The sequence below is a fragment of the Rhamphochromis sp. 'chilingali' genome, assembly GCF_963969265.1.
Source record: "Rhamphochromis sp. 'chilingali' genome assembly, chromosome: 8".
NCBI lineage: Eukaryota > Metazoa > Chordata > Actinopteri > Cichliformes > Cichlidae > Rhamphochromis > Rhamphochromis sp. 'chilingali'.
The window spans coordinates 27,988,918-28,003,317 of record NC_137935.1 but is presented as its reverse complement, the minus strand read 5'-3'; the positions used below and the strand labels follow the sequence as shown (position 1 = coordinate 28,003,317).

Sequence of the window (14,400 nt, the reverse complement as noted above, 5' to 3'; positions counted from 1 at the left end):
AATAACTTTTGCTATTTTCATTTGTGAGGGAAAGACACCAGTTCGAAAGGACAGATTACAAATGTATGCGAAAGGTTGCACTATATATTCTATAATACTTTTAACTAATATCATGTCAATACCAAAACAGTCAGTGGACTTTTTATTTTTAAATGTCTTCACAATGTTAATTATTTCTCTATGAGTTACAGCACCAATAAACATGGAGGACACAATCTGAGTAATATGTTTATTTAGGTCGTTATTATTTCTTGACTCTGGAATTTCTTTTGCTAAATTAAAGCCAACATTTACAAAGAAATCATTAAATTCATTTGCAATGTCTTTAGTTTTATCAAGCACAATATCTTTATCTTTTTTAAAATAATCTGGATGATTCTTATTTTTTGAGCCCTTTTTGATTATACTGTTTAATATCCTCCATGTTTCTTGTGTGTTACTTCTACTTTGCTCCAATAATTTGTGGTAATATTCTTTCTTACTTGTTCTTATAATATTTACTAATTTATTTTTATATAACTTGTACTTTATTTCAGCAGCTTTTGTCCTCTGTTTTATGAATCTCTTATATAGATTATTTTTCTTTTTACATGCATCTTCTATCCCCTTTGTGATCCATGGCTTATTTGATCTGTGATGCTTTCTAGTGATTTTCATTAAAGGACAATGTTTTTCATATAGTGAAATTACAGTTGATAAGAATGCATCATACGCACTATTTGAATCTTCATTTGCAAAAACCTCATTCCAATTGTGTTCCTTTAAGTCCACCTGGAGGGCAGCAATGGCTCTTGTTGTTCTATGTCGTATCATATCAAATATTTGATTCTTTTGTTTAGTTTTAATCCCAAAATAATTTTGAAAAATTGCAAAAACAGGAAGATGATCGCTTATATCAGTTATAAGAAGTCCACCTACTATTTCATGGTCAATTTTATTTGTGAATATATTATCTATCAATGTAGCTGTATCAATTGTTATTCTACTTGGTTTTATAATTACAGGGAAAAGGGAGTTACTATACATTGTATTTATGAAATCTGTTGTTTTCTGATGTCCATTTGGGTTTAGCAAATCTATAATAAAATCACCACAAATTATTTGCACTTTTTTTATCATTTAGGTTGCTAAACATAGCAGCAAGTTTTTCATTGAATAACTCAAGGCATGAACCTGGTGTCCTATAGATGCAACTTATAATTATATTGTTAGCTTTTTCAACATGAATTTCAATAGTGACACATTCCAATATGTTATCTATGGTGCTTGACATGCATTCAATCAGACTACATTTCAAAACTTTATCTACATATAAAGCAACACCGCCTCCTTTTTTATTCACCCTGTTCATTGTAAATAATTCGTATCCTTCCAGTCCCATTTCACTAACTTTCTCATTATCGAGCCATGTTTCTGATATTGCAATTATGTTAAACTTTTTTAACTTACTTAAACATTCTGTAATTTTAGAACATTTTTTATACAGGCTTCTACTATTGAAATGTATGACCGACAATGCATTTGCCATTTTAATATTCACATTGAATTGGTCGTCTGTATAGTACTCACAAGTATTATTGGTGTTATTGTAGAAGTGGGTATCTGGGTCAATGTTACTTTCAGGGTCATTCATGTTGTGCTCTGCATAGTTAAACGTTTTGAAGTTCGTTTTCTCAGCGTGTGTGGCAAAATAACCACCTTGACAGTCCTTTTCATAATCAAATTCCTCCTCTTCAATATCTCCGAATGGAAACCTATAATCTGTGTCCAAACTTGTCATTTATGTGTTTTTGTTGTTGTTGTTTCCATTGTTTTTGAGCCATAAGGCCAGAAACACTTTCCATACCCATTGTTCATTATCCAATCGTCACTTTTCCAATAGATTCCATAGCAGATTCCTGATTATTTATATTGCTCTAAGTCTTTGAGTTCTCTTATCATCACAACTTTCGCTTCTTCGGGATTGCCATTTAGTCTTATCATTACTTTGCAGTTCCTCATCCATGTCGCTTGTATCTTATTTTGTTTTCTCAGGCTGCGTGCCTGTCTTGCAATTTCAGCAGTCTTTTTCGTTAAATGTTCATTTAAATACACACCAGTCCCTTTTAGCTTCTTACCCTGTTTCAGTAACTCAATCTTTGTTTTGCGACTCACAAACCGAAGAATGATTGCTGGCTTTGTTTTACTGTCTTTTCTGGGGAGCGTGTGGCATGCTGCAATATGATGGCTCTGAATACTTACATTCTTCGTTTGAAGGAATTTTATCACTTGCTGTTCAAGCGTTTGCAGCTCCTCTACCGGGGCATCTTCACCGTCTTTACCTCCGCCAGCTGTTACTCTGGCGTAGGTTCGGTGTTGCGTCTCCAGACCACTTATGACTAAATCATCCATTCTTGTGTATTGTTCAAGGTCCTCGATTCGCCGTTCCAAGTCATCTATTTTCTTGTCCTTGTCCTTTATGAGGTTTTTTAGTTGTTTTATTTCATCCATTAGGTCATGTAGCATACCTTGTTGTTTAGCCACTTTGCTCAGTTCATCAGACATGAAATTAAGCGATTTCCTAATCTCCTCCAACTCCTCTTCAACTCCTGGGTTTGCTTTTTTAGGTGGCATTTTGAAAATGATGAGATTGGTATTTCCTTGTGATGGCCCGTTGAAGTCACTGTTGGTTTACTTGTTGGTGCCTGGCTGCTGGAGGATCCTGGGCCCAGTGGCTGCTGGAGGATCCTGGACCTGGTGGAGCAGGAGGATCCTGGGCCTGGTGACTGCTGGAAGAGCCTGGGCCTGTGGCTGCTGGAGGATCCTGGGCCTGGTGGCTTGCTTGCTTGGATTACGGCATTAAATAGATATTTTTTTTTAGCTGATATTGAGTGATTTGATTTCACATGTATTCCTGCAGCTTTGCTTTTAGTCTTTCCTTAATTGCATGTGGGCATGAACAGTGGCTATGTGGGCCTGCAGGACAAACGTGGCATCAAAGAAAGGCAGCCATCTGTTCATACCTTCTGACACCAATTGCGTGGTTGTATATGTGCTTGTATAAACTCGTCTAACCATTCAAGTGTCTTTGTGTGTTTCAGGTGCAGAACCTGGAAATTAAGAAATTTGGAAAAGAAAAACAAGAATAAGACTGAAGATGTTGTCGGCTTTCGTTGCTGTGCTTCGGACCTTCACTGAGCTGTAAGACCATTGCTTTCTGCTTTTCTTAATTTCCTGCATGAACCATACGGTACAGTTACTGTTCAGTCTTTTAAGTGTTTGAACAATATCCATTTTTATATTTTTGTCTCTGTGCAGCACCTTCTTAGCTTTAATCCGAGAGTTTGAATATTCAGGAATTAAACAAATCCTAGAAAGCTCCCCCATTTTCATAGGCTTAAAAGTAATTGGACAAACAGGCCTAATTTTAAATATACTACTTTTAATACTTGTGTGGAAATCTTTCTCAAACAATAACAGCCTGAAATCTAGAACCAAATGGATGTCACCAAATGCTATGATTTGCCATGAGGGGCTTCAATTCAATACAGTTCATTTCAGTTTTATTAATATAGCATTTAATCACAACAATTGCCTTAAAGCGGTTTGCAAGGTGAGGTAAATACTCTACAATAATATAAACGATACTGATATCCAGGAAAATGAGGTTTCCAGCCTCTAATTTAATAGATGGCTAATGCAGGTAATTAGTAATACTTAAACTTCTATCATTAACTTGTGGCCCGTCAATTTTTCACATGTTAAGCTGCTAGTGAGGGGAGGGGCTTTGTGCCTGCTGTTTGCAGCTATGAAGAATTGTTGTTGTTGATACAGTTATAAATGTGTAGCGATCTAATCCAAGAGTAGTTTTAGTATTTATTGTCAGTATCAAAGTGACAATTTTCAGTAACATAGGCAGCAAAGGGTACCCACCATGGTACCCACATGTCACCGTTTGTAGTGGCCAAAAAAAAAAAACTACCTTAATTTGCTGCTTGTTTGTTGAACTTCAGTAACTGAAAACCATGATCTATTGGCCTGAGATCAGGTGACAGACCTAGCTATTGAAGAATATCCCATCTCTTCACCTTGAAAAACTCTTAGGTTGATGTTAGAGTATGCTTTGAGTCATCAGTCATATCCACTGGCAGCCACGATGTTTGACAGATGATGTGGTTTCTTCTTCTTCCTGCATTTCTCTTCCTATCACTCTGGTACAAGTTAACCTTGGCTTCATCTGTCTAAAAATTGTTGTGAAGGTTCTTAGTTATGATTTCTGGCAAAGTCTAACCTGGACTTCTTAGTCTTGAGTGTAACCTGTGGTTCCCACCATACTGTAAACCTTCTGTATTTCCATCTCATAGCCATCTCATAACTGTAGACTATGAAAATGACACAACTGCCTCCTGAAGTCTTCTTAACTTGTTTACTTGTTGGGAAACTGTTTTTCTGTCATCATCCATTTAAGTCATCTTCTGTGGTCTTTAAGGTCTTTTTGGTGTTGCTGACCTGATTGTTCACTCCTAAAACTTTTTCTCTGTCTCTCTGAAAGGTTTATTTTTTTTATTTTTATTTTTTTCCAGCCTAATGACAGCCTCCTTCACTTGCATTGGCATTTTTTTAGACCTCACATTTAGAGATGGGTTCTCTGGCACTAAACAGCTGCCTCAGTTTTAAACTTGGCGTCAGTTTGCTGTTTTTGTTGTGAAATAATGAGGGAACATCCCTCACTTGGCAGGCATTGTCAAATTACTTTTGAACCTCTGAAAACAGGGGCCATGTATAAATATGGCTGTAATTCCCAAACAGTTAATAAAAAGGTTTTTGCTAAACTTCTTAAATTACAGCTGCAAGTCTGTCACATCTGGATTTTTGATCTACGGTCTACTGTTGTGGTGTGCAGTGTCAAAAGCACAGAAATAAATGTGATTTATGCAGCTTGTCTGTGGTTCTGTGGAGAGGTAGTTGCTTTGCTGCTGTTAGGTATCCATATATACGTTTTTTGTTTAAACTCAGACAGTAAAAGGCTCCTACAATAACTCAGGCATTTTGTCTCTCTTCCACGCGGGGGCACGCTTTTTTTTGTTGTTGCTCCACCTCATTGACATCTTTCTTCATTCTGCGTGTGATTACAACACTTAATTGCTTCAGTTTATCATCCGGGCCCGAGCCGGTGTTTCCCCAGGGACTTTGGTTAGGGAGACAGAGCGAGGGGAAAATGAAAAGCCAAGCACTTACATGCACTGGGAGGGCCGAGGCACATCGCTGGTCATAAAGCACTAATGGACACCAATTAATCCCATGCAAACGTACACCTATCTGGAACAACCCTGACATATTACAAAACAATAATATGATAAACTTTTCAGATTGGAGTGATAAAGGAATCAAATATTTAGAACATATACTAGAAGGAACAGAATTTATTTCATTTGACGGACTAGTTACACAATATGGGATCAACAAGAAAAGATTTTTAGAATATCAACAAATTAAATCCATAGTAAAAAAGAAATTTAAACCGGGTCAAGTTGAACTACAAACACCACCAAGTGTGGTTCAATTTCTTACTCTTAAACCCCCCAAATTACTATCCAAAATATACAGAATGCTTTCTAAAACAGATGAATCAATATCACTTCCTATTGCAAAATGGGAAGCGGATTTATCAGTTAACTTAGACCTAAACTTCTGGTCTCAGATTTGCTTAAAAACCTTTCATCTAATTAGAAATCCCAGTCTTCAATTAATTCAATACAAAATATTACATAGAGTGCACTATACAGGTCATCGGATGTTCAAGATGGGCTTTACGTCTACCAACAACTGCTCACACTGCCAAACCAATTCACCGGACAATTATATCCACGCTCTTTGGTTCTGTCCACCAGTTCAGAAGTTTTGGCGCGAGATATGTGAAGACTTATCGAAGTGTCTGAAATGTAACATTCCAACTTCCCCCTTAGTGTGTTTGTTGGGCAGCTTAGATAATGTCACTTCAGAAAAGAATATCGCCCATATGGTTTTCACTGCCCTATGCATAGCCAAGAAAACAGTCCTCATGAACTGGAAAAATAAAAATAATCTTAATTCTAACCAATATAGAAATTATCTATTAGATTACATTAGTCTTGATACAGCCTCTGCCACCACATCAGATCAATTGCTCTGGGCTCCTTTGATCAGCTCCATCACCTAGTGGGGGTGGGGGGTCATAGTTTGGTCCCGCCTTCACTGTTGTGATTGGTGTGGGGGTAGGGACAGGCTTAGGGCGTCGGGGGGTTCCCCGGAGGCATCTTCCTTGGGGGGCTCAACCCGGGGTAGCGGTCATGTCCGGTTAGGGGCTCTGTTGGCTCTCCGGTGACTGTTTCCTCGCGGCTGCGTGCAGCGGGGCTAGGGGAGGGTCTGTGCTGACGGACGTGGGTTACTGACCTGGTAGCCTGGCTGCCCCTGGGTGGGTCCGGGATGGGCGTGAGGTTCTGGGGGCGCTCCGTCTCTGGGCTGGGACCCGGACCGGGCCTCGGGGGCTTGGGTCCTGGTTGGTGTGTTGCCGGGGTTGTGGGTGGGTGGGTGCATGGGGGCCCAGCCCTGGAGCAGGGTGCCGCCGGTGCGTCGAGCCACCTGGGGGGCTCTTCAACTGGTGGGGGAGATTGTCACATCTTGCAGGGGCTTTCCTCTCCTCAGGAGCTCCCTCTGCAGGAGGGGGAGATACAGGAGAGGTGGAGGAAGATCTCAGCCTGGGTGTTTATTGTCTTATGTAGTCTGGAAGATGAGTGGATGGTGGGGTGGGTGCAGTTTTCTCTGTGGTGGGGTTGGGTGGACTGTCCCGGGCTCTGTGGGGCCGGGCGGCGCTGCTGCACTGGGCCCGGTCTGGATGGGCCTGGGCCCCCTTTCCCTGGCGGGTCACGGAGTATGGGGGTGCCTACTGGGGTCAGCGGGGGAGCTGGCCCCAGGGAGGGGTCACTTGCCCCTCCCTTCCTTCCCTCCCCATCTCCAGCTGCCTCCCTCTTCCCGCTCCACCACAACCACCCACACATGCAGGGCCTTGGAGTAGGGGTATGTCACCAGGGTGCAGAGGAGGCTACCCCCCCCCCCCCCCCCCCCCCCCCCCGTCCCCTTCTGGCTGCCTCTGCCTCAATTTTATCCCACAACTTAGACATTCACATTACTCACACTCTCATTACACATACATATAGGATCTTGGGGGTGGGCACGATACACGGAGTCCAAAGTACCATCAGGGTGTACACCTCACCCCTGACATCGTTGCCCACCTCTCAATTTTAAATACACGTAGACATTGAGGGCTAGCAGGAGGGACCATGCGCTTACCTGCTGCTCTCTGGCAGGTAGCTCCAAGCCCTCCTGGGTTTTAAATGCACCTTAGAACACACATGCATCAACATTACAATGAGCGGGTGGAGGGAGGTTCGGAGTCTTCTCTCACCCCCGTTCTCTGCGACCTGCTGGAGCAGGGGGGCTAGGACTAGGAGGAGGAGTTGGCCGTCCGACTGCGGTCTGGAGTGTGGAGCCTTCCTACTGCTGCGAAGTCGGGGCGGTCTGCCTCCCCCCACCGCAGGGAAAAGGGAAACACCACCTGGGTCTGGGTGCAGTTCCCCCCTCCAGGGGCGGGGGCACCTAGACCCGGTTTGTAGAGTACGCTTGGGGAGTGTGATCGTGTGTACAACGTCTCTTTATGTCTGTCTCCACGTTGGTTGAGTGTGGAGTAAGTGCATATGAGAGCATGAGGGTGGGAATGGATGTTTGTATCTGTGTGTGCCTGTATGTCTGTGTCTATATGTCAGGTTGGGTGTCAGGCGCCACCTCTCTGGGGACATCTCAGGCCCTCCAAGGTTTGGAGGCCTATCTCCCCCTACCACCACTTCCCCTGCCAGTGGCGGACCCCCTCAGGTGTCGGTGCGTTGGTGGTTCTTTGTGTCCGGAGATGGGCGTCCAGGTACACACCGGCTCACTCCTTGGTGGCCGCTTATCGGGGCCTGGAGCCTGGGGCTCGCTCGGGCCACTTCGGAGGTGGGGTGCCCCCGGCCTCTCGGCCTGGGGCTCGGTCACTCAGGCACAGCTGGCTGCCGGCGGAGCTCACGGGCGCGTCACTGCAACTCCCCCTGGCTTCTGCTCCGCGGCTGCTGAGTGAGCCCTCATCTGGGACTCTCCTCAGCTCTTTCCGGGACAGTGGCGCGGCTGCCCCTCTGTTGGTCTTCCTTGGTCTCTTGTGTTCTGGGGGCCTCTGGATGTCTGGAGTTTTGATCTCCTCCATACCTGCTTCACGCCCTGGAGGACGGGGCTGTGGCCCCCCCACACCCTCTAGCAGATCATTACATGAAGGAACCTTTTAAAAAAAAAAAAAACAAGCGCGTCCATGCTCACAGGTGTACACACGGGTGATCACACCCACAAACTACACCCTTTATGGCTCCTACCTCAAAGCACACTGTGTTCTGTTGATCTTACGTGCTGCACAATAATGTTTAATATTTAGTATTTACTGTCATATTCCCATATATCATTGTGATGTTGTTTATTCTATTACTCTTGTTCTCTTCTGCTTGCTTTCTTTTTTCTTTCTCAGCAGGTGATCCAGGTGATTGATATATGCATTTTTTTTCTCTGCCCGTTCTGTTGGTTTTTGTTTTTTGCCCTTCTCCCCCGTCCCTCTTCTCAGCTGTTTCTCTTTCCCTCTCTCTTTCTCCCCTTCTTTCCCCCAGTCAAGTCTGTCCCGTATTCATTAAGTGAAAATAAAATAAACAATAAAAGGTGAATCAAATGGACCATTACGGCAAGGCTGGGATGGTCAGTTTGGTAAAGTAAATCCGTTGGGCATCTTTCTTTGCCTTTAGACAACAATTCTGATGGCAAAAGAGCCAAACGGGACAGGCCAAAAAAAACCCAAAAACAAACAAAAAAAAAAAAACTAATGGACACCAAGCTGCTGAGAGAGCACGGTACTCTGAGATACACCTCATCAACGGCAACAGCAGCGGCGTCTCACCAGTGCGACTTGCATAACAGGTGCCACCAGTCCCTCGTCAGACAGAAAAATAAATGGGACAGATGGTGCTAAGAGAGGGGGTTTGTTTCATGTAATATCAGAGGGATGTGGGGTTTTTTGGTGGTAACTTAACACCAAACAAAAGGACAATGTGCATGGAACAGATTTCCCTGGAATGACATAGCCATCTAGAGTTTAATGTGTCTATAAATAAGAATAGATGAATAAGGATGATAATATTGGGCTGCATGAATGTGTACTGTAGGGCAGAGAAGACAAATGGTAAAGGGCATCAGAAGCACCTGCCTCCGATTATTCTGGCTCAATCAACTGGGACACGCTGAAGTAGAGCAGAAGATAATTGCAGGTCAAACTACACTTTGGGAAAAGAACAACTTGAATGTGTGGGATACATACAGGTGCATGAATGGGATTCATTTGTCATCACTAGTCTTTGTGGGCATACGTTGGGGGCCGCAGAAAATAGACCTGAAGGCTGGTTGGAAAACTAAACTGTTTTGGCTCATGCGCCATGTGGTTTTTCATTCAGGTGAGTGGGCACCATCCAGTGTTATTTATTTCCCATAATGCACCCACAGTGACACTAAATTTTTTGTGTTCAAGATAGTCGGACAGCAGCCCCCAGGCTCAATTATAGAGCACCATTCTTAAAGCAGCTCAAATATCATTTTAAATTTGCTGACAAATGCCAAAATGTCTAACCTGTAAAAGCCTAAACAGCTATTAGATACATGTATTTGATGCAAGATGCATCTTGTCATCTTGGGTCATCTGCTGGGTTCGCAGCCTTTGTGCGCTTTCATAGCGATCTAGCTGAACAGGGAGCCGCTCGAGCTCAGCTGGGATCCTATATTACACGGCACTCCAGCTCCACATTCTAGGAGCTGTCCAAATTGTTTGGGAAAATTGCTACCAGCGAGCCTGCTTTACTTTGTTGTAAACATAAAATAGTGTCAAATCAAGAGCTTTCTCCTGCAAGCGTGGCGAGCGGGGCTGCATTTCTTGCGTGGTGTGCAGGTGTGTGGTGCTGTAAACATGTAATCTGTGCTCAGGGGGCCATGTCTGAAGTAGACTAATCAGAGAGAAGATGGGACTTTAACAGCAGGTGTAAATCAGCAATGATTTTCCTTTGTATTTTTTTCCCCCCTCTTTTCTCACCCTCTCTCAGTTTCTCTCTGCGCATGAATGAGCTCACCATTAAGCGAAACAATGCTAATGGATAATGGTCTGTGGCTTCTGTGCTGCCCTCCCTGGGCTCCTTCTCTATGGATTTTAGCTTCCATGTCCTTCGTATCCAATTTCCTATCCATATAGATTGTCCTTCTTTTTGTTGATGATTTAACAAAGGTCAAGAAGTCTCATCATAGCTTGGTTCGTGTCCAATCTCAGGATCACTGCAAGACTGCCATACAGGCTGTGTTTCTCTTAGTTTAACAGACCGACAGAAGGACAGTCATGCTGCGCTCATGTCTACCCTCTAGTGCAAAATGTTTTCTGTAACGGAAAAAGAAAACATTGATTTTTCTGCAGAAGGACACAAAGAGCGACTTTGACTTTTCAAGCCAATGGTGGGAGGTGTGAAAGGCTCAGTTATGAGTGTTGTTCCAACATCACGCCTCTCAGTTTGCCACCAAGGTCAAGGAAACTGTTTGGAAACTGGAGCAACAGATTAAACTCCCTCACCATGATTTGTATGTCTGTAGAGAAGCTGTGATGTCATGCTGAGCAAACAAACAAAAAAAAAGGGTTGACAACCTTTTCACGAGAGGGCTTGAAGAAGAAGAAGAATGAGGTGATGGTTTTACACTTGCTGTCACCATTTCACCATGTCACCATCCTCTGCTAAACTGAACACAGCCGGTCCGTTCATTCGAACGGGTTCAGAGCAGCAGCTCTGAACCCAGAGCTGCAGCGAAGTTCACCTGCAGATAAGATGAACTTCGCTCAACTTCTGTCCAGATGCAATGTGATAACGTTCCTATTAAAGTGTTATTTTCCGTTTCCGATAGTAGTCTTCCGTTTCACTACTATCACAGGCTGATTCTTTTCAAGAATGTATGTAGATCAGGAGTGTCAAAGATAAGGCCTTGTAGCCGGAATCAGCTGGGTAAAGAGTCCAATCCTGCCCGACTGCATGGCTTGGGTGAAGAATGGCATAGATTTTGGCTTTTTAATGATGTTGTCTTAAGTGTTATAGCATTTGCTACATTCATACTACATCAAAGTACTATTCATTACTAATAGAAAACCAAATGACAGAAAAGTTCCTGTTTTTACTCTACCTACCTTAGAAATATAAAGCAGAGAAAGTTTTTCAGTAAGAAAAATAAACTTTGTTTTATAATTACAAGACAGTCTGGGCAACGAGCTACAATAACATTTTCTGCACTTTATACTTTTTTTCCCTTCCAGTTCATGCCCAGTTATGTAGCACCAAATCACAACAAGAGTTGCCTCAAGGTACTTTATATTGTACGGTAAACATCCTACAATAATACAAAGAAAACTCCAACAATCAGATGACCCCCTATAAACAAGGACTTTAACAGGAAGAAACCTCTGGGAGAACCAGGCTCAGGGAGGACGGTTCTGCTGTGACTGGTTGGGGGTGAGGGCAGGAAGTCAGGACAAAAGACATGCTGTGGAAGAGAGACAGAGATTAATAACAAGTATGATTAAATGCAGAGTGGTGTTTAAACACAAAGTGAGTGAAGAAGAAACACTCATTGCATCATGGGAAGCCCCGCAGCAGTCTAGGCCCATTGCAGCAAAACTAAGGGAGGATTCAGGTCACCTAATCCAGGCCTAACTATATGCCTTTAAAAAAGGGAATGTTTTAAAGTTTTATGAAAGTTTAGAATTTTAATAAAGCAGTACTTTTTTTATCGTGTAGAAAAACTTCGACGTGTGATTGAAATTGCACTTCTTTTTCTTACATTACGATATCTCAGGGTTCAAATGTGTGGTTAAACTTCTTTACACTGACATAAAGGGGACTTTGACTGGTTACCCCTTGAGGTGAAGGTTGTTGTGATTTGATAGATTACAAATGAAACTGACTGGAACTGATGTGGCCACCTGGAGATCAAAGGCCTGTATTTGGCCCACAATGTAGGATCAGTTTTACATCCCTGATATCAATATTGAAATTAATTATGCAAAAGGGAGCATAAAGGTTTATACTAACTGCTTGTAAATTTTCTTGTTTTTAGAAAAAAAAGTCATGATCATGACAAAATACCGAGTTAAGTGCAGTAAGTATAAGAGCGCTACAATATAATAAACCTAAGAAACAGCCACGCATTCTGGTCCATTATACTGTGTTTACCGTGGAGAGAGTGAAAGTCATGAATCGTGATCAGTGGTATTTGTATACTGTCGGGTATAGTAGACAAACCCATTCCAATGCAGCATATAAAGGAGTGTCTGCTGAGCTGCAGGCTAGGCCTGGCTTGCCACATGGAGGAGCAGGAATAATAAGAAGTGAGATTGAAGGTCATTAAGGGCACACAGATTTGTTTGTTGCACAATTGTGGCTGATACGCACATATATATATATATATATATATATATATATATATATATATATATATATATATATATATATATATATATATATATATATATATATATATATATATATATATACATACACACACACACACATATATATGACGAGCCTATGTAAAATTTTTATTTAGCCCCTAAGGGTAAATAATAAGGCAGTGAGCTCACTGCGTATAGAGAGGAACATATGCAATAATATGCTTATAGCTGCTCGTATGACACAAATACTGAAAAGCAGACACAGCCACAGCGCATAAACATGTATATAAAGTACGTTGTAGACAAAAACACAGACCAGGATCTTTGAGCAGATGTTCTGTGGTTGTAGTGATCAGATGGACACTGTTTTATCTGTCCTGGAGACAGCATAACGGTTGTAGGATGCTTGAGTAAATCTGGCTTCTGCCATCTGTCCCAGTGACTCCCTGTACACAGACTGGATCTCACAACACGATACAAACAATCAGAAGGGCCCTTTGACGGGACGAAATCTTTGTGAAAGTGCCATGTCAGCAAAGACTGAGAATGTTCCAGGTTTTTAGAGTGAGAAAGAACTAATTTCAGTGCTATCTGAAATCATTCCTACCACTCTTATGAAACTTACTTAAAGATCAAGCTACAGTTCAACTCAGCAGAAACGCTGAAAACATGGATTAACGACTAGTCTAGTTTTGATTTTAAATTACTTTCTTATATGTTTTTGTTTGCATTTGTCAGTGACTCTTCTCATGAATCCCAATTAGCTAGTGGAGGCCTCAGGAAGTAATTTCTCCAAGTAGTGGTAAAAAAAACCCAAAACAGTTGTTGTGTTGTTTCCACTTACATTTTTAAAAATGTTTTTGCCAGATTGAAGGAGAAAGACGTATCCTTTTTTACCGTTTCCTTTTCTTAACCATTCTTTAAAGGCCTATATAAACGAAACTCTGTAGAAAAAAATTGCGAGTCCAGTTACACATTACACCTACACAAGCTGCTGGGCCACAGAAACCCATACCCCGAAGCATCTGGTGCACCGTTTTTGTGCTGATGTTAATGCCAGAGGACGTCTGAACGCCTCAGCACTCGGCGACCCTGCTCTATGACTTCATGTAGTCTTCCACTTCATGGCTGAGATGCAGGGGTTCCTAAACTTGTCCACTTTGCAGTAATACTGCTTACAGCCGATGGTGGAATATGCAGGGGGAAAGAAATATTTAAAATATTAAATATGATAAACTTGCAGCAGCAGCAGCCTTTTACAGTACTACACTCGAATTTAGTGAGCTCTTTAGAACGATCCATTCTATCACAAGGAATGAAGACTGCAGGGCTGGGTGCTTGATTTTACACACCTGTAATCATGTAGAAAATGTATAGAAAACAACAAAATTTAAAGATTCAGAGTATTGGGGCAGCTGATTACAATTACAGCTGATGAAATATGTGTAAGAAAAAGCTTTTTTTTCAAATTTTACCTTGTCAGAGCAACAAAATCAGTTTTATAATATAATAGTTCTCTATGGTATTGTTGTTAATAGTGATGGTGAAACAGCGTGAAAAACTGAACACTGAAACCAGGGGATCTTTTTTCCTAACATTGTAGAGGAGCAGACCTGTGATGAGAGAATTATTATAATAATAAAAATATATTTTATTTGTGGGCACCTTTCACAACACCCACAGACTCCTTGCAAGGAGTTAAATACCAAAATCACAACTAATTTGAAAAACTAGCAGACAACCACAATTAGTTTCATGTAATGTTGTTTCTTTGTAAAAGCTTAAAAAGCGCTTATGAGAAGAGTCTCAGGGAAGAAACTGAAACGTCCAGTGCAGGGGATCTCAGT

At 42.0% G+C, this 14,400-nt stretch overlaps 1 protein-coding gene across 1 annotated transcript in view; it reads left to right on the top strand.

Moving 5' to 3' along the window:
* Positions 1-3,130: 3,130 nt before the first annotated feature.
* sphkap (SPHK1 interactor, AKAP domain containing) overlaps positions 3,131-14,400 on the top strand; it is a 59,884-nt gene continuing 48,614 nt past the window's right edge. Inside the window, exon 1 of the mRNA XM_080889803.1 lies at positions 3,131-3,180. Within this exon, the coding sequence (XP_080745929.1) occupies positions 3,137-3,180 (44 nt within the window). The 5' untranslated portion in view covers positions 3,131-3,136. The remainder of the gene's footprint in view (positions 3,181-14,400) is intronic.